This window comes from Phalacrocorax aristotelis, chromosome 10, assembly GCF_949628215.1.
Source record: "Phalacrocorax aristotelis chromosome 10, bGulAri2.1, whole genome shotgun sequence".
Lineage (NCBI taxonomy): Eukaryota > Metazoa > Chordata > Aves > Suliformes > Phalacrocoracidae > Phalacrocorax > Phalacrocorax aristotelis.
This window is the reverse complement of record NC_134285.1, coordinates 11277772-11299371: the sequence shown is the minus strand read 5'-3', so window position 1 is coordinate 11299371 and position 21600 is coordinate 11277772. Positions and strand designations below refer to the sequence as shown.

Below are 21600 nucleotides of genomic sequence, written 5' to 3'. Positions count from 1 at the left end.
ATATTATTGTTTTCTCAAAATAGAGGAAACCCCATTTCAGTGGAAACAAACATACTATCTGTAATAATAAGCTTTATCTAAGTTGTGTCATCAAGATAAATAAAATAATTATGCAGTAAATAATACAGGAAAACTAGTTTTTCCAGGGCCACATGAACACATCAGTGAAACAGGTTATTTCATAATCAAAAACTTTTCATTAATTGTTTAATTTAGATTTTTCCATTTAAATTTTTCTATAGTATGCTACATTGATGGCAGAAAAATTATACTATCTAAATCAACAGTAGATTAAAAAATAAGGATGGGATACAAGACAAAGAAATTCAGAATGGCCAGTATAAAATTAGATAACCACTTTATTAGTTGTCCAAGTAATTAAAGTCAAGCAAAGAAGAATTCAGCTTTAGAAACAGACTTTATCATTGTTAAGAAAATGCCAGCACTTCAATAAAAATATTCAAGGTAAAAGTTTTCCACATATCATTCCTAAATGGAAACCATAAGAGAAGAAATTAAGTTAATCCCTTCAACTCATATTTCACTGCCTGTGCCTGTCTCATTTTTCTTTGGAAAGTACAAGTATCCAGACTAGGTACTATCATAGCTCCACCTAACAACATTAAGCACCTTAGTTTATATTTGGGGGAAACTAAAAATTTTCAAAGCTGACAAATCGCATGTCTGAAAATTCAATTATCTGTCTAAGCCTATTCGGTTAACCAAGTATGACAGAAGTATTTATAGAGAAGAAACTTAACTAAAATGTGTTGCAAAATAGCGAATTCAGACAACTTTTACTCTTCTTTAAGAAATTATCAGGGTAGAAATACATAGGTGCCACCAGTGCAGCACATAACATCACACACAAGAAAGCCACAGCTGGTTAGAGAGAACATAGGCAGGTCAAAATCATGCCAGAGGAGTGGTACAAGGTCTAGGAATTATGAAGCCCTAGATATGTAACAGATTACAGAAAGCTGGAAACAGATAATGCACAGAAAGGTAGGCATTTTACTTATTGGAATTTATTTAAGAATGAGAAGTGTTCAGAAACGCATGCAAATGTGTTTGATGGTCCTTGTCGTACTATGTAGGTACACACACACAAAATACATATTTTTATATATACACACACTCACACACTCACAAAAACAAACTGCTGTTGTTAGCAATGCCATATTTATATATGAAAACCCTAGACTGGTACTATATTTCTATGGATTTCAAATCAGTTTTCTGAACTATGTAACCCCAATTTTATTCAGTCCTTTAGCAGGAGGTTGCTAAATAATTGAGAAGAAACTATTGATTACACAACTAGCAATTTTTAACAAAGTCCTTGATGATTTCATGCATTTTATGATATTTTTTATTTCCTAGACTACAAAGAACAAGTCAGTTTTTCCACCAGAGACGGATGCTGGTATTCAGATTTAGGGAAAAAAAAAAATCAGAAGCACAGTTTAATTCTATATATTATATTAAAACAAGTCTAAATAATTCATTCATTTAAAAAAATTATGACAGCTAGACAAAAAGATTTCTCACGAGAAGTGTAAATATGTCTGCATGAAAATAACTTTATACAATATATTGTAATTGAGTTTCAAGGATTCTCATTAAATAATCATACACCATCTCATTTCTACATTTGAGAAAAGACTCACTGCCTTCTGTTTGTTCTGAGACAGCGTTAAAAAAAATCAATTTTTTACTATTGTGCCTATCAACTTAAAATGCATACAGTACAGATGAACTTCAAGAACACTTTAATTCACTTAAGTTTTTTGACACAAGACTGAAATTCAAAGCAGGATACTATGGCCCAGTCACAACTTTCTAATATGCCTCTTCATCATCTTATTACTTCTCATTCTTTGACATTTCTTTCTCATCACTACTATTTAACTAGATTCCAAAGAGGGCCCATCCTTATAGATATGAATTTATATAGCTCTTTTTATCAGAGCATGTTTTAAAAAAAAAATTACTATAAGAGGCGTTATAGCAGATATTCATAGGAAGTATTTTATAGGAGGAGAAACTCCTGTACAGGAGTTAAGGATCAGATTTGCAGAAATTCTTGTCCAGCTGACCCAACAGCACTACCTATTGTTAAGGACGTTAAATACTTCCATGTGAAGGCCCTAGCTTTACTTTTGCAACTTATCCAAACTTTACCATCTAACTTGAAGCAAAACTGTTAGCCTGTTATGACACTAGTAATAAATACAATGCTTTCAAGATCTTTTGAAAGGCTCCAAACAATCCCACATTCTGTGGTGCGGAATAAGTGACAAGACTCTAAGTACAAGTTGAAGGGGAGAGAGAAGAAAAAAGGAAGAGGGGAAAAAAAAAATCAGTCTTAAATACTTGGGAGAACAAAGGCAGAGAACTAAGCCACTAAAAGCACACCATCTGCAAAACCTCAATTATAACAGATTTCCCTGCCTGATCACTTCTCCCATGTTAATAAGTAGCTGAAAGACAGAGCGATGTGTCATTTTACCCTGTATCAGCTCATTGATGGAGGATGGCAACCTAGTATTCCTACAAATTACTTTTTGCTCGCATGGCACAGGCCTAGTGTGTGTTATTGATTAAACTTTATACTACTGATGATTACTTATGCAGAAAGATGATACAAAACATACTTTTCTTTGGTTGTTTGATTATAAAACTAGAAAACGCACATTAAGAGCTATATTGAAAAAATACTAAGGTTTGAAATTCAATCACAAAAAAATGAATTTAAAGCATCCTATGAAACCAGAATTTAGCTCCTCCCCAGGTCTCTCTATAATTTTTTGTTATTTTGGTACACATGAGAAGCAGATTAGCAGGACATCTTTGAAGCTTTGTGTCTCCAAGACGAAGAAAAAACTATATGCATTTTCCCACTTCTTTTTTTCCTTAAGACAAATACAAAGTTAGTTTCTGATAGAACAGGTTTCTCTCCAAAATCTCTCCAAAAGTATGATTAGAGAAACACAAACACATTTAAATACAGCCCCCCTGCTGGGACTTCTGCTGTATTCCTGGAGAAGGACGAAGGCCCCACAGGTGAAATCTCCACGACCTTCCTTGTGCTATAACATTCCTTTTAAAAACTATCATTATGGGTGGAAAAAGGGGAGTTGAAGGAGGTCATATCCACAAAGTTTTTGTGAAAGACGCTTATGCTTGTCGAAGCATGCATACATACACCAAGCACAGTTAAGGTTTACTATGCAAGTCAAATTAGATGCATCATGTTTGTCAAAATAAGATTTCTGGCTGTTAATACAAATGAACACCAGTAAGAAAGCATTTGATAAAAGCTTACTTACAAAAATTTTATTAAAAGGTTAAAGAACAATATACCTTTAAGTTATGAATTTTCTTGCAGACGAAGAGGCCTTACAGGACTTACTTTCCTATACCTCAGGGCGGGGGGGGTGGGTGGGAGGGTAGGGGAGAGAAAGAAAGAGGGGAAAAAGAAAAAACCGAAACCAAACCTAAACAAACCACAAAACTGCTTCTTGAAAAAGATATAAAAATTCCTCTAGGACTTCTATAAAATGAGCATGGTAAGAAAAGAACCTGAAAAAAACGAAACTCAAACCCCCAAAAAAACCAAAACAAAACAAAAAAATCCAACAGATGCCTATGTCTTGATAAAAACTTAAGTGCTTTAGGAAAAAAAAATATATATATATATTTGTACCAAATCTCCAAATAATTTAAAAAATGCATGAAACTTGAGAATTAATCAAAATAAACAGTGTACAGCAAGAATATGTAAAACCTATATACAGAGGTTGGGCTAGAGGACTTCAGAGATGCCTTTCAACCTGAATTATCCTATGACCCTACTATTAGAAGGTGCAGGATCACAATTAACTGTAATCATATGTACCTTAAATGAAACAAGGAAAATGAGAACTATTACTCGTAGAAGTGAAAGTTGAACTATATACAATATACTGAGATTACAGTATAAAACCAATCTCTGAAAAGAACTGTAACAAGGGAAAATGTGATAGCTGCTTGTCATGAAAGACAAACACCATATGCATGATAAACTGAAAACTATTCTCATGATAGCTTCACAACACAGACTGTGTTCAAATCTAAATTATGAAAGGGCTCTCTCTTAGCATTGATATCACATCTGAAAAAGCAAAAAATGCCTTTGTGGATAAGAAATATGAGGAAATTGTTTTTCTTATGAAATAATGTATCTCGCTCTTTTTAGAAAATGTTTTTTTAACTTGTGACATCACAAACTAACTAAGCAGGAAAAAAATCATTGAATATAGGACAAGAGATATTTTTCCCCCCCTCTCAGAAGCTGCTTAAGGTAAGTGATGCAGTCATTTCAACCCATCATTTCACCCATCACTGAAGTGCTGTGGCTCTGAATGAAGTGTTGTAAAACAGATTAATATAAAATGCCAAACCCAAAAGCAGTGTGGCTTAAATAATACAGACACTAGATAAGTGGAGGCAGATTAGGTTACAGAATGTACAATAAACAGAAGGTACATAAAAGTGTAAGATAAAGTATAGTCAAATTCTCATCCCCCAGTTCCCTACGCAATGCATTATCATCTTCTCTATCTACTCTGCTTGCTACAAAGCCTGTCCTTTGTAAACTGCTTTCCTCCAACATTTCTGAATATAGTCTAAGAATATGCAATATGAGATTATCCAATTTCACACCAATTTCTTTACCTCACAAAGGGATGTAATAGTATTCCATATAGAAAAAAAAATCAATGAAAAAACTTTAGCATTGCCAAGAAGCCACAGGCACTGTATGTCCATGTAATTTGTGAAAGGTTCACTGATGGTGGGGGGGGTGTGGAAACCACAACAAAAAGCAGCTTACAAAATGATACTAGAGAGTCTATTTAGTCTATTCTATGGGAAGGCTAGGAAGTAGGTTGAATGCTGAGACTGCTCCTTTTGGAACAAGATCATAACAGTTACAAAAGAGCTATTCAAATACTTCATGCAGAAGAACAAGATTACCACTGCTTGAAACTAAAATGACATAAGTATTTCTCCATTTTTCAAACAGAACCCAGTAAACTCAGGAGAATTTCTCTGAAGTAAGCTAGTATTTTGCCTAGGAGACCAGAGCGTCTTCAGAGAGCCTAGGAGACCAGCTGACTAAATCAATTTTGCAGATATCCAGAAGTAATTATTTCAACACTGGTTGATGCATCACTGAACTTTGTGTTCTCAAAGCCTTCAGGAAGATATTTACGTCAAATTCTTTGCCAGAGCTTTGGGGACACACATAAATATCAGCTCTCATAATCTGGAGCATATCTGTTCATCAAATTACAATAGTCATTGTTACTGAATTATTTTCCTTGCCTTAAAATGTTCAGAATATTACTGTTGAGGAAATGTTTCTACTCTAGTCATGTGATCAATTGTTTTCAAGGTAAACAGTGAGATTTCACTATTACAAAACACCTGAAACTTAGTTTCTGCTAACTCATCCAGTGTATTATGCAGCACTTACAAAGCGTTCCCAAAATTTTTGTAATTTCAAATTCTTCAAATTACTCACCTTGCCAAAATCCCTGGTTTAAAATATTATTTATTTTAAAAATTTTACCACTCTTACTATTGCCTCAGCATCACCTACAGTGTACAAAGTGAACCAACAAAAGAATTTAGAAAAAAACCCTATATTCCAAAATAGCTATTTGCAAAGTTTCTGATGTGCTAGAAAATGAGTTGCAATGAATCACTGAAGAACTGCATCTGAAGTCCAAAACAACTGGTGACACAAGAATTTGTTGTACCTAGGCAGCTCCCTACGCTTTTTATCACGTGACAAGGTAAACTGACTTTCAGAAAAACAATTAACATAGCATACCCAGTCTCCATAGCAATAAGAAAAGTTAAACTTGTTTAAAACTGGCAAGTTAGCTTAAGTGAGCACCTCTTTAGATCTTGTTATAAAAGTTCCTTGACTATTCTTTAAAAAGGTATGTGCATGACAAATACCTGATTCACCCATATGTCACTGCAAATTCTAAAACTGTGGATGAAGTGAGTCAAAGAAATATGAATATACAATTCCTATAACCTGAAACATGAATATTAAATGATGAAGTATTTGCATTGTCTCAATTGCCCTACATCGCATGAATGTCAAACCCAGTTATGCATATCTCTCCCTCCCTTGAAGTGAGTAGTTCAGTTTGATGTGCCATCAAAAGCAGAATTAGTAACGTTCTAAATACTTTTTTTAAAAAAAAAAAAAGCTTTATATTTATCATTTTCAGATACTGGTTCTGCTATGCAATAAAATGCTTATAGGAATTTCAGCTGTGGTACTTCACGATTGACGCTAAGGACTCTGCCTGTACATGCAGAAAACACTTCTCCGTGATAAGCCACAGATTACTGATCTTATTTAACATTAGGGATAGGTTTGTTGTTTACTATATATGTGAATCATCCCCAAGATCTTAGGCATCACAGGTTACTCTAGAGCTTATTTAGAATTGTACGAAGGAAATCACACTATTACAAGCAGCATTTACCTTCAAAAGGTCTTTCTTAAGTTAAATCACATTTAGACAAGGGGAGGGTTAAAATTCTTTTCTTTCAGCATAGCTGTGGCACAAAGCCAAGCTGGAGGCAAGTCACTACCAGGACCAATGTTGTTTAACACCTTCATTAATGACCTGCATGCTGGGACAGAGTGCACCCTCAGCAAGTTCACAGCCAACACAAAACTGTGGAGCAGCTGATACACCCGATGGTTGTGCTGCCATTCAGAGGGACCTGGACAGGCTGGAGAATTGGGCTCAGACAAATCCCTTGAAGTTCAACATGGGGAAATGCAAAGTCCTGCATCTGGGGAGGAATAGCCCTAAGCACCCATACATGCTGGGGACTGGAAAGCAGCTCTATGGAAAAGGATCTTGGAGTCCTGGTGGACAAGCTAACCACAAGCCAGCAATGCACCTTTTGTCACAAATAAAGCCAACAGCATCTTGCACTGCATTAGGAAGAGTATTGCCAATAGGTCACTGCCAACAACATTGTCCAGCGGGGTTGTGGAGTCTCCATCTGTGGAGATATTCAAAACCTCACTGGAAATGGTCCTGAACAACCTGTTCCAGCTGAGCTTCCTTGAGCTAGGGGGAAGCAGTTGCACCACTTCAGAAATTCCTGTTTATACTGTTAGGCAACAACTGTTGCTTATGATACAGTGGTTGATAAAGTGGTCAGCCATGAAAACCTGACAACTGGACAAGAAAAACAACATTAGCCCAAGGAAAACAGAGTCATGTATAAATAATCAGATAGAAGGAAGACAGATTGGATGGAAGTGTCACTGAAGAGGACTGATAATCCATTCTTCACTGCTTACATACATGAGGGTACATCCAGAAGGGTATCTGTGTCAGCAGCTGACACTGATATATTCTACACAACTGAAAGCAACAAATAAAGACACAAATATTCCTACTCAATTTAACTGACACTAGGACCGCTCAGCACAATTTCTAGTGACTGAAGTAAGAACTTGCTGGTAGGAAAGGGGTCCCCATACTAATCTCAGTGTGGAACTATATAAGACATTTACCAGAGGAAATATTGTAGAGTAATATTAAAATGAAATAGTGTCCAAAACAAGTCCTCACTGGCTCCAGATCTGACAGCTAGAATCCCAACAAACTAGCTTGTGTATTTTTGGAGAAAACCCTACATTTTACACACACACCGAAGCAGCCATTTCCACAACTGCAATAAGCATTTCATTATTCTAGGACAGCAACATCAGTCTGTTCACATAAACAATGGTATGGTGTCTCTGTTCCCCTCCCTGCCCCCTTATATTTAAAAGCTGCATCAGACTTGAGGTTTGGAAAAATACTGTTCGCAGACAGTGCCAGGTATTTTAACAACATTAAGAATATCATATATCCAAGAGAAGGAAAAAACCAGGACCTTTGTATTGTGATTTGTTCCAGATGGGGCAGACAGCTCTACCAAGAATCTCCCAAATATCAAGTAAAATAAAAATTAATTAAAAAGAGTGAGGAGGGGTTAGAACCGGACAAAATAGATTTGAGTAGAGAAAAGTCTTCTTACATTTACTTTATTCATACACATATTCCTTTGTATCTAGTCTTATTATCTAATAGCTGCTTTTTCATGGCTTAGTTTTCTTAATATTAGCCTAATTACTTTTTAAAATTAAACCAGATGTCATAAATTCAGCTCACTAATATTCTTTCCTCTGAAGCTGTAATGGTGGTTTTACTAATATTTTGAACTCTCACTTACTGTTAACACTTAACAAAACAAAAACCACAAACCCACTAAATTTGTCAGAAAATCTTCCAAAGGTTTTTTTCAGCTTAAATTCAACTACATTCCATGGGATTTTTAGTCCTAAATCATTTATGCTTTTGTAAAAACTAAACTACTTGAAAATTATTTTTTCTTGTATGCAGAATATTTATTCCCTTGTTCCACTGCTGTTACTTTTTATGACACTTTCAGCACTTCTTACCGTGCCAAGGCTTGGACTTTCGTGGCATGTCGCTCTTCCTGTTCTGCTACTTTCCTTCTCCAGTTGTCCATTTCCTGCCTTAGCACTGCAGAATGCTCCATCTCTCCATCAAGAAGATTTCTCAGAGATCTGGAAGAAGGCAGCAGCCTCTGTTACCATTTGTATTTTCATTCATCTAATAACGCATTCCAATAGACTAAATAAATACAAAGTAGGTTTGATAGCATTTTAAGTGACTTATTTTTGCATTTACATCATCATTTTGCCCCAAGTAAACATAAAGACACCCACAAATGACAGCCACTTTCAGCATAACATTGTTAGCTGTCCTACATCACTTCTGCACCACAAGGGGAAAAAAGGACATTTTCCTTTAATGTTTTTATAAGGACAAACATTTTCTCATTTGGAAAGCTATCTTAAGTATCTTTTGGCTGTAAGTTTTGGTTTTGAAAAAACTACAACTGGCGAAACTCCCAAGATACAAAGAATTATATGTGATTCGAATTCAAAGGAAAAAGTTGACCTGCAGACATTACTCTTCAGTATCAATAGCTGAATATTGAAGTATTAGGCTTACCTTTCACAGAACAATAATACATACATCAAAAAGACTACACAAAGATTATGCATAGCTTAATATTGTTTAAAATTATAGTGTCTCTTGACTAGAAAAAGAAAACTACCTATTCTGTTCTTCAAGTTCATCCTTTCTATTCATCATGGCCACGATAGCTTGACGAAGTTCATCTAAAGCGAAAGGGAAAAAAAATTAATTTCTGTGTGTTATTTTGCTCATTTCGGATCTAAAAGTCTTGTACATAGTGGCACTAATTCAGCAACATGCTTAAGATGATGCCAACATCATTTGCTATTCAGCAAAGCACATAAAAATGCTGTTAATCTCACCACTAATTTGAGCAATCTTTCAAAAATGATATTACTTAACACAGTATCATAAGTATTGATCAAATCAAATTAGTCTGCATCTGGCTTTAACACAAATGTTTACAAGTTTGCCTGTGGCTGCAGCAGTTTTGTTTTAATCACAGATGTATGGGACAATGCAGCTTTTCACTACATGCATATTAATGAGATACACTGTTACTTGTTTAACTTCTTCACATTTCTTGTTTTCCTTGCTATAAACTCTGACACAGGAAATAACTATTACAGTGAGACCAGAGTAGAGATAACATCATTGCTTCCTTATGGCATTTCTTCTCAAACTCAGTCTTAAAAACTGTCTTAAAAGATGTTGGAATTTCTGAATGTTGTAATTTCCTATAAAACCTTTTTATTTCCTATAAATACCTTAAAACCACTTTCTGTCTTCACATCAACAATAAATTTTTTTTTTTAATTATGACAGAGTTTTAGAAGTTTTATAGACTCTTTAGTGTTAGGTTTAACAGTGATACCAGAGTAGCCAAATACCACAGAGAAAAGTGTCAGCACAAAGTGCTGCCTCACCTGGAGTCCTTCTGCAATTATAAAGGTTTTACCATATAACTGTACAGCTGTACTATTACTATTTACTATAAATTTACAGAAGAATATTAGGACTTAATCATCTAAACTAAAACAGATTCCGCCTTCCAGATCTTGCATGAACGCATGAAATACAACAGGTCTTCAGACTTGAATGGCTTCTAGCAAACACCAGGATGGATACATGTCCTAAACTAGATTCTTTTTTTTATTTCATTAACAATTTCATGCATGTTAATAATTTTATGAGAGTTTCTGCAGGGTCACAATTATATTAAAACATCCTTCCCAACAGTTAATTATACATAATAAATCAGCAATTCTGTTCCACAAGTATTCACAGCAGCTGCCAGCAAGTTTTTTGTGCTTTTACTGAAAACATACCAACAGAACTGGTATTACTTAATTTCTTCAAGTAAGCAAAGCCATCAGACAACTTTTTTGCCCTTTACATTCAGTTCACTGATTTACCCATATCTTTCTTACTATTTTCTATAGTTTCAGAAATTTTTGCCAGTTCAAAAAAAAACTTATTATTGTCCTGTGGACCAGACTAAGTCTGCCAAACTCTACAAGTTGACAAAACATGAAAGCTTTTACTATGTCAATCAAATGCAACAGTCAGTGCAGACACCATAATTCCAGTCTTGCACCGGGTAATCTGCTGGTAAATCCCCCCCTTGCAGGATTCACTTGAAATCAGCCAAACCAACTTCTTCATGCTAGATTGTTTCTGAAACACTTCTGCTTCTTTGGCTATGGAGAAAGTAGACAATTATTCTCCTACACATTCCATATTATGGCTTGAGAACTAATTGACATTAGCACGAAACATTTCAGTAGGTCATTAGAGGGATTTTGCACTCCAGTAATTCAGCACAGAAAGAATAATTATTTTTCTACAGTAACTCAGTGTCTTTGAGTTCTCTATGCAGCTATATAAAAACAAAAACTAAATCTTGTAGAAAAGCCAAAAGTTTAAATTTGTGGGTAGTAAATACTAACACACTTTTTTTTAAAAAAATCTGGAGACTTCTGCTTTCTTCCTCGATAATATTACATTCAAAACCCAAGTTGTGATTACATGGTTACTTTAATCAGTCTTTCTAAGGCTGTGCTTTCAGCAAAAAGGACATTCCAGCATGCCTTACCTGTCACTGCTACCATCTCCCTTGTTCTGGCACTTGGTGTTTATACACACACAGTGTCCTAGCAGGAACTCAAAATTGTTTGGGGTTTTTGTTTGCCTTTTTTGTTTGTTTGTTTGGTGTTTTTTGTTTGGTTTGGTGTTTGGTTTGTTTTTTTTTCCTGCTGGGCTACTTTTCAGACAAGCAGTTGCCAAGGGATCTTACTGTTGAGTTTAATACTGTTGCTGGCACAAGACACATAGCAGAAAGCAGTCAGGGCAGAACAGAACACCTTTTTAATCAATAGGGATGAGGAATAAAAGGTAGAATACCCTTTTTGTCAAGAGTAAAGTTCATATTGCATTGAAGGGACCAGGTAACAACGGCAATTTATGTAGCAATAGTAGAAAACCTTAGAATGGAAAGATTATATGTGAAAAAATGTGCTGTGCCCCATTATTTTCACAACTGTTTTTCAAGAGATGGTCTATAACAGCTTCTGTTGCCTAGCATTTATTTTGGGGGGAGGGGAGGGATGACGGGGACACACAACAAATCTCAGAATGTAGGGTTTGGGGTTTTTTTTTAAGTATTATATTTAGCTATAAAATATCAAACATGGTGATCAAGAAACTCAACACACTATTAGTATTCTTTTGGTCATGATGAGGCACTGCCGCTTTGAGAGCGATTGGGAAGGTTGGGGGTTTTGAAGGGTTTTTGTTTGGGTTATTTTGTGGTTTGCTGTTAGGGTTATTTAGCAGTGGAAAAATTGGTGGGTTGTAACAGTCCTGAAAAAAATAATATGTAGTGTTGTGATAATGGACCACAATCCATCAGCCTGTCTGTGAAATAAAAAATTCCTCAAAGGATGAGGAAGACAGAATAATCCAGTAAGTGTTCAAGCTTTGTACAAGTGTACAACACAAGCAAAAAACATCCATCGTAATCTTTCAGTACAGCAACACTCTATAACAACATAAAGATCTTTAAAGTTGGATTCAGATTCCTCCTCAAGAAAGCATCAAGCCAATGGCATTTTAAATATTTCACGAATGTCATTGTGCATTATGATATTTTAATCTGAGTTAGCTACTATCATTCCTCAGACTGAATAAATTAAAGCCATTGCTAATCAGACAAGTTATTGTAGCGCTGCCTCTGCACTTACGCTGGGGTGACTACTCTACAATAATTGCCTGCATGCATACTCAGTCTGTTTAAATGTGTACTGATTTATTAACATTTAAACAGTGATGCTATTCTAAATTTTCTCAACTTTTCCAATCTTACCAGCCTATTCAAATTGTAACCTTAGCTTGCCTAATAACTTAATCTTCTTCACCTTATTCCACCCAGAATCTTCTGCATGAGTGTTGAAATCCCATCTCCTCACTCTCCTCTCCAACACACACATAAGCAAGCAGAGCATGAAGGCAAGATTCTTTTAAAGACCATGGTTTGCATAAAAGTAGGAGAGAAAAGCCTCTTGAAACAAAAGATGTTAAAATGCTTTTTATTTCCATCTGCCTCATTTTCTTCTGAGAGTTAGGGAATTGACAATACTGTAGACACAGGAAAGCAGAAACTCCAAATTTCATTATCACATACAGGACAAAAATCAGTGCCTAATTTAGGACCACAAAAGTAAACACTCTTCATACTCTGTATTTCTTGCTAATTTAGTTCAACAGTAGAGATGTGGAAGAAAGTGTCAATACAAACAACTGGTCTGGGCTAAGAGCCCAGGGTTCCAAGAAGGCTTCTACAGGCTGCTTACCCTAGCAGCAATATTGCTTCACTGCTATACCTACGCTATTTAGCCTTGAAGTGATGAGTATTAAGGAGTCATATTTTCTATCAATTACTCAAAACAAACACAAGAATGATATAGTTCACCATTAACACTTTTAATCTCTCCATCCACAGTAATATAAAGGAGTCAAACATTCACTAGTGTAATTCAATAAATAAAAAGTTACGAAGAAAAAAAAATAGAAATTTTAATTTCATGGTCTTTTGATGCAAATAACTGAATAGAACTAAAAGGACACCATCCTATTTAATTCACACATAACATTCAAAAGTTCCAAAAATCTTATTTTCTTACTCTCACTTATGCTTCTTGAAAACAGTCAGCTGAAAGAAAACAAAGTAAATCCAGTACCATACATTGTGGCAGGCTCACTTCAAATCTGCCAGAACATCCACAGTTCACAAGTTTTTGTCTGTGTTATAGCTTGCCTCTGAGATTAGTGTATGATCATAACCTAATTTTTTCAGTACATTTATGTCTTGTTCATTGTGTGGGTTAGAAAAAGGAATAAATAAAAAAAAATCAGGGTTGTAGCAGCAACCATAAATTTGGCATTTTCTGACTTCTGGACTTCACAACCTCAATCTTTCTCCCCCTTCTCCTTTTTTTTTAAAAAAAAAAAAAAAAAAAGGAGTGGGAGGATGGCCAAGTATATCCACTTCAGAAAACTGTTTGATGTTAGAGTTTTATGTCCTATTTCTGAACTTATTTGTGCTTGATATGTCATTTACATTCTGTAAGTAACATTAATGGAGATACACTACTGTTTTTAAGGATCAGCATTCAACACCAACATATCTAAAATTCAGGTGATAATTAGAGTCTTATAAAGACAGATATAATAAGATAGGCAGTGAAGTCTTTCAAATTATGTAATCTTAAGAGATACTTTTGCAATGACTTCTTAAAAGAAAGGATTCCCATGTGCAAACCAATAATTCCAAACCAGGTCTATCTTTATCTGTAAAAAAAGATAACATAAAAATCAAGGAATGTGCTAATTAGATTTTTCATATTAAACCTCACTTTTTAAAAACACCAAAAATTATCTTTTATTGTTGAAATTAATATGTGGTGTCTAATTACTAATAAAGTAAATATATGCTCTAAAACATTTGTTAATTCACTTGCATACTACCTGCAAAATCTAGCTCCTATAAAGCTATTATAAGGTCACATTCAGAGCATGAAATATATTAAAAAGTGCCATGCTTTAAGAAACAGCTGTCAATTTCCCAGCAACCTCCAGAAGAGTAATAAATTTCACAACTCTTTTGCTGTTTAGCCAAAGATTGGATAAGTATGATTTGCAATCACCTGTTATGAAGAATGAGCTGTAAGTGAAATCATCTCTCAGTGTACACAAGGTCATGCTGCACTCCTCTGCAATCCTGCAGATAGAATATCAGGGTGGGCTGGGAGCAGTCTACAGGAATAATTTTTTTTTTTTTTTAATTATTTTCCTGAGTGCAAATTTACACAGACATTTTCAGAGGCAAATAAAACTTCCACCACACTAGCTACATCTTAAATCAGAAGTCTGACCTTTAGAGACATGCTCCCTAAGCTGCCTACGTGAACATTGGCTATTAAAGCTTTATTTAGTGCTCCAAAATCTTGTAAATATTACCCTGTCGTGTCACTACTAATAGGGCAAATTTTAGTAGGAAACAAATTAGACAATACAGTGTTGGCCTTCTACTGTATAGAAGGGTCCTCACCAAATAAAAAGTCCTTAAGATGAACTGTTCTCAGTGATTAAATTTATACACCCTCTTTCCATAGCTGTGCTTTCAGAGAAGTCATAAGAATTTAATACCTGTCAGTGACCGGTGGCAACCAAGTTACAGAACAGGTCAGAGCTATTTAGAGGACAGAGAAAATACAAAAACATATACCTTATTTACTTACACAGCCAAGATAAAAATATAATATGTAGGTTTGACTATTCATAAAAAACTGGGGGCTTTCTCAAGAATATATGAAAAAATATGGAATAATGTACAATGCTACAATCTTTCCTAACCTTTGTGGTTAAGCCCAACTTTACAAAATGAGGAAAATGATAGTGGGAAAACTAAATTCCCAATTATTTACGAAAAATAGCACTACAATCAAATAACCTTGTAAAGAAGGACACAAGTAGCATCCTTCTAAAATGAAAGTTTTGGAACTTCCATTTTTTCCCCACTGCAAAAACAAAATGGAGAGACTTATGCTGGTAGGACACATTTTTCTGGTGTAAAACAATGCTGAAAATATAATCTTCCAATGACATTAATTGGAGCAGACATAGTTGTTTGTGATTCGTATATGACAAGTTAAATAAAATTTTTTAAAAATGGGAAAATGACAGAGTGGAATAGGCATATAAATATAAAAACTCTAACAAACTTAATTCTTTATAAAATTGTTTATAAGACATAACAATCTATACATTAGGGCAAGTTTTCAAATTATGTCTAAAGCACACAGCAAAACTTTATGGATTAGGATTTCTCTTCAGTGGTATTAGTATTTTTTTGAGAGGTATCTGCTGCTAACTTAACCTATGCCTTAAAAATGCATGGGACATAAATTCAGCAAAATCATTCAAAGTGGCAGAAATTTTAAATTACCGTTTCTCATACCATAATTTTCAACCAAAAATTTTTCAGTTCTTTTGCATATCAAAAGAACTGAAAAAAAGGTTAGTACTGTACTAGTAAATTGGAAAGGAAGCATGAGAAGAATAGATTTTAAAAATTCATTTTAGGCTTTGTCTTCAGAAGAAAGAAGCACAAAAATCCAGTCACTGGAGACCTCTCAGCTTTTCTCACTGCACTACTGCATTCCATTTTTCTTGTCTGATATGTTAGAACTAGTTGCTATGCAACCAAGCTATAAGCCTCACCATTTAATAATTCTTCTGCTAATTGCAATAGAGAGAGCTTCAATGTCTGGCTTTGTCACAGCACTGAATTCTTCCTGCACAGAGGATCTACAACCAATAACAATGAACTTGAAAAAAGCATTTTTACTGAATGTATCTGGGATCCACTATTATAAAGGTATTAACTTATATGTATAGTCATCTGAATTTTTATTATAATGATAATTAGATTATTTACTAAGTGTTCTACTGGCTTTATAGATTGTTTTGACATGCTTATCCCCTTCCCTCCACCAAAACCTTCTCTGAAATGGGAAACTAATGATAGCAGGTTTGCTTCTGTTGCTCCTGTGGTTAATTTCATTTACAAATTGCTAAGTATCAGGAACTGAAATTCTCAAGATTTACTTTCTGTTTTATAGCTGTCAACTATACATAGGAACTAACTGTGCAACTGAAGGAGACCAATTGCGGCCCCTGCTGGTACCTAATACAACTATGAAACAATATAATCAATGGAGTGCAATAAAATCAGAAAGTTTTTGTTAAAATTCTATTACTGAAAAAGTAAAATGTAAGAATGAAAGGATATTTCAGTAATAACATGAGCAGAGAATATCCAGTGACCAGAGTATCATAGTAACTGTCAACAGTAACTCTGTCTACACCTTCAATTATGTCAAAGTCTCAAACTAGTTTCCCACTTCATAAAGTACTTTGTAAGAAAGGATTTTTCACCTTTATAAAGCTCAGTCAGCAGACCCATGCCAGAGCCTGAAACAGTACCCACTGAAAATGTATGGTCTACTTCCTTTAACATATGTTGACACAGATACCGTTTGAACATGACATTAGAACATGAGATTAGAATATTTTAAGGGTCATTCATTTTGATGATTTCATAAATCAATCTCAGAAAAGAACCTTGGCTGCATCACTTCTAACTTCCTAAATGTCATAAGTTAAAATCTGTACATATTTAAATTCATAAAAGGAGACAGACAAACATACACCCCAGAGTTTTAGGAACAAAGCCATATCTACCAGTTCAGTTACAAAACTTTCTGTACAGTGAGGAAAAGAAAACCTTACTGGCTTACATGTTTAGACAATTGGTCAGTTTAAGAACTAATTCTTTGTCCTACAAGTTTATCAGAAGAAGAAAAAAAGATTAAAGAGGGGGAAAACAAACTGCCTGTATTTCTGCTAATCTCTTTCCACAGCAAAGACTATCCTCTCCAGCTCAACTCTTAACACCACTGACAATACGACTCCACCTTAATCTCAACTAAAATTTTTGCTTATGAAAGCCCATGTTTATGTTTGGAGCAGATTTCCTTATCAAAACCACAGACTGAGTGTATATAGAAAGAGTTCTGGGTTTGTTTGGGTTTTTTTCCCTGACTAGGCATTAATGAAAGCAGGCAAAATAAGCAAGATCACATCAGAACCAACCATTAGTGTTTTCAGAGCTTGCAGAGATTTAAGGCTGCTAATCAAATTAAGTCATCATTGTGCATTTAACTGCTCGAGCCACATCTCTATCCACAGAGAAGCTAATGCCATACCAGTTGCAATGAGCCATAACCTGGGATCTGCCAATTCAAAAATCATTTTAGAGGAGTCATTTCTAATGTGGCCAGCATACCAGAAATGAAGTGCTGTATGCCTCTCTAAACAGATCTTACTGTAATAAAAATAGAAACGAAGAGTTATAGGACTTTTGGAGTTAATTCCATCAATCTAGATACACAAGGAAGTACTTACTAATTGTCATGGATTCTGGCACAGTGGCTGAAGGCAACATATTGCTTAAAGTATTCACTTGAGCTGGAGGACTGACTTCCACTCTAGTCACAAAAGTACAATATCATCAATAAATGAAAACAAAATCCTGAATTCAAAACTTAGAAAAAAGCATTCCAGAAACTAGAACTGTCATCATATTCACCTATATTCAATCAACTTATGTTTAATTATCTTTTAACGTATCTGTTTTGAGTCTGATTTAAGAATACACACAAAAAGATTCAAATCAACAGGCCATGGAGACTACAGGGAAAAAAAAAAAAACAACAACATAAAAACCAACATAAAACCTATTTTCAAAACCAGGACCCTAAGTCTGCCTGTTATTTGACATAACTACATGACTTCTTCAAGATAATTAGGAAAAGTTCAATATATGAAACTATGCAAAAAGGGAAGAGCAGGCTTTTGCATTTGTCTTTCTGAACATTTGCAAAAGTGCCCTAATTAATAATTTGTTTTCCAGTCCTGAGTAGCTATGCATTGGGTAACAATAATAAGTTGGCAGCTACAGGGTGAAGACTTTTTTCTTGTAAGAAAAATGTATTTGGCACATACCCGTAAGGAAGATCAGATCTTCTTGGAACCAGTTCTACTGCATGAACATGTTCATGCCCCTCTCCATTCTCCAAGTTATCTAAAGTAGAATGCAGAAGCATTAGCTTTCTTCAGTTAACAGTACTTTAAAAATAAAATAAAATAAAAAACAAAACCAGAAGGAAGGTAGTTACATTTTTAACTAGAAATACTCATCTTTAGTAAAACTTTTAAACACTTTAAATGCTTTCTCCAAGGTTGGCTTCTGCACATCCAACCCTGAACATCAGCAGATTTGTAAAGTCCCTTAGGAACACAGCCATCAGTTTAGAAAAAAAATAGCACTGCACAATTCCTAAATTATAATTCAGATGTACATTTTACATTGATAACGACGTTGCAAAGCTATGAAGAGACTTCTTACTGAAGTTATTTTTACAAGCCCCAGGCACTTAACCACCACATGACATCTGATACTCATTACAAATCTGTTTGTGACTTGCAGGAAAAGAATTTGTGGTTAGCCCCCAGTACATAAAACCTTGCAAAGACACCAGTCCTTTATGCATTCCCAACAGAGCACCATGGCTTTTCTCTGGCTCCTTATGCCTATGTACCAAATATCAGGAATCAGACATATGAGGTATTTTTTAAAAAGCATGGATAATATGCATCTGTCCACAGATTCACAACTGTCAGGATCAAAATACACACATCACTGGCCCTGTCATTATCAGATAGAAAGAAACAAAAATCACATTTTATTGATGTTTTCTGCATCTCATTATGCAAGGGTTCCAGAGTTACTATAAAACAATCCTAAAATCATAAGCTAAAATAGTACAGAATTTAAAATGCAGGAATTCTAGAAAAAAAGTTAATAGGAATCAGACTTAGGTCAGAACGACTATAGAGGAGATTGTTCATTTTTTAAGCTGTAGAGTTTACTGAACCTCAGTTCCTAAAATGCATACTCCATTTTTTTTTTCCAAGCAACTGAATTCCAACTCAGGCTCTCTCATCTCTAGGTACACAGAGATATGATACACCCTGACACATCCCTAAAGCACTGCAACAGACTAGAACTGAAAACACTGACATACAACACTAGATTATGCGGTAATCTATTTCAAATATTATTTATCTGTGTTAAGACCCATAAACCAAAATACCAAAATACTGAGTTATACTATGTATTTTACAAGAGCTCATTAGGTGTGTTTCAGCAAAAATGTTGTCATAATAATAATAAGCTTGCCAGTTACTGGACTGAACTGCCCTCAGAAAAAGCTAACTAACATTCCCGCCGGTATCACACTCATCTAACAAGTGTGACTTCCAAAGTCATGCAAACAACTGCCTAAGGCAGCTTTCGATCTCATCAAATTGCCATTATGGCTGGGGAAAGGGTGACCATACCCACCATACATCACCCTCCCTAACTGGCTGACATTTGAGTTTTATGATGGGCCTTTTAGTGATGACTGCCTGCAGAGTCTGTCAGTTCAGGACTGTTCAGAAGGGCCCAGTGACAGCATGGAAAGTTGAAATCAGGAAACCAGACAGTTATCGGAAACAGCAACACAGATTCAGCTGATGAAGATTCCTGTCACCAGCCCAGTGTCCTACTGTTCTGGCTTGCATGCTGGACCATAGGGTTTATGACAAAGAGGGGCAGGAGGAGAACTGATATATATATCTGTATACTGTGCCAGAAGGGATCTGAATGGGCCTGTTGTTGGTCATCTCTAGTAGCCTGAGTATTGTCTTCAAAACAGTTCTGAGATGAAGCAAGATGAAACAAGGGTCTTCGGTATCTCCTTAATAAAATTATGCCCCTGTTACAATTATTGTTGTCCTCTCTGGTCATCTGCCTCCAGCACTAAGTCTTGGCTTGGTCTCCTAACTTTTGATTTCAGCTACAAAACCCCGCTCTAGCTCCTGATGCCTTATGACATCTGACTGGCTACTAACTCCCACAGCTCAACCGCAAACTCCCACACCACCCCCTCACACAAACAGGAACATTTACTTGTATTCCAGATTTCAACCTGCTGTAGTCAACAAACACTTATAGATTTATGGACTTTTTCTAACAGTTTCTGTATAAAATACAAGAGAATACTATGCCACAAACTACATTGTTTTCTAAATCCATTCCTTTATAAACTGAAAAATGTGGGAGCACAAGAAAAAAAGAAAATGTACTTTCCATTTTTTTTTGAACCATTGGCATTTCTTAAAAGGTACATGTCTTAAAATACAGCAGAGGGCAGTACAGCATTATTTTATGATTCACATTTTTATCACCGAACTTACAGAACTGAATTACACTTTTTAACAGGCCTTCCATTAACTGTCCATTTAAACTCTTGGCACATACAACACACAAGCAAAAATATGAAATATTTTACAATTAAAACATTTGAATGCCACTGAGGAGTTTTTAAGTGGTCACTGAAATGAGAATACATACCTAAAGTTTTATAAAAGCAATGTTTTATAAACAGCTAGCAAAATATTAACTCAGGCAGGGGGAAGGGGAGAAGGGAGGAGAGGTTAGGGGTGGTGGAAGTTTTTTGTTTGTTTACAGAAAACAAACCCATTCAGATACTGGAAAAGCACAAGGCCTTCTTTTCCATACTTTTGATCATTTTCATTGTCTGCTTCACGATCTTCTCCAAATGTCCACATGATTCTTGAAGTGCAGTACCCCAAACTGCATACAATACTGTAGCTGAGGCCATTACAGAGCCAACTGAGCATAAATTTACAAATGACACTGTCATTTACGCAGGTCCGTATGAAGTGTGCTTTTACTGCAGAAGCACAGCACTGCTAATTCACTATCAGCTTGTGACCCACTATAGTGGGTCTCCTACAGAAAATTACTTGAGGATACTGGTGGATGAAAAATTAGATATGGGTCAGCAATTGGTGCTCACAGCCCAGAAAGCCAATCTTATCCTGGGCTGCACAAAACTAAGCATGGCAAGCAAGCTGAGGGAGATGATTCTCCCTGTCTACTTCGCTTTCATGAGATCCCACCTTGAGCACTGTATCCAGCTCTGGGATCCACAGTACAAGAAAGGCATTGACCTGTTAGAGTAGATCCAGAAGAGGCCACAAAAATGATCAGAGGGCTGGAGCACCTCTCCTATGAAAAAAGGCTGAGAAAGTTGGGGTGGTTCAGCCTGGAGAAGAGAAGCCTCCGGGAGACCTTATCGCAGCCTTCCAACATGTAAAGAGGGCTTCTAAGAAAGATGGAGAGAAGCTTTTTACCATGGTCTGCAGTTACAGGACAAGGGGCAACAGTTTTAAACTGAAAGAGGGTACACTTATATTGGATAATATGGAAGAAATTTTTTTTGCTATGAGGTTAGTGAGACACTAGAACAGGCTGCCCAGA

General features: G+C 35.5%; 1 protein-coding gene and 1 long non-coding RNA gene across 8 annotated transcripts in view; both read right to left on the bottom strand.

The window, feature by feature from the left end:
- Positions 1 to 21600, bottom strand: part of SNX29 (sorting nexin 29) — a 150932-nt gene that overhangs the window by 106333 nt on the left and 22999 nt on the right. For all 7 annotated transcript variants that reach the window (XR_012662492.1, XM_075105225.1, XM_075105224.1 and 4 more), the window contains exons 10-13: positions 18213 to 18291; positions 17613 to 17695; positions 9226 to 9289; positions 8540 to 8668 (exon numbers count right to left, since the gene is read on the bottom strand). Coding sequence is in view for 6 of the 7 variants with exons in the window: in XM_075105225.1 (XP_074961326.1) it covers positions 8540 to 8668; positions 9226 to 9289; positions 17613 to 17695; positions 18213 to 18291 (355 nt within the window). In the remaining variant the exon portion in view is untranslated. The remainder of the gene's footprint in view (positions 1 to 8539; positions 8669 to 9225; positions 9290 to 17612; positions 17696 to 18212; positions 18292 to 21600) is intronic.
- LOC142062607 (uncharacterized) lies at positions 9330 to 15906 on the bottom strand. The gene is made up of 3 exons (XR_012662503.1): positions 15867 to 15906; positions 14291 to 14364; positions 9330 to 13934 (listed from the first exon to the last, which is right to left on the bottom strand). It is a non-coding gene; the product is annotated as an uncharacterized LOC142062607 (long non-coding RNA).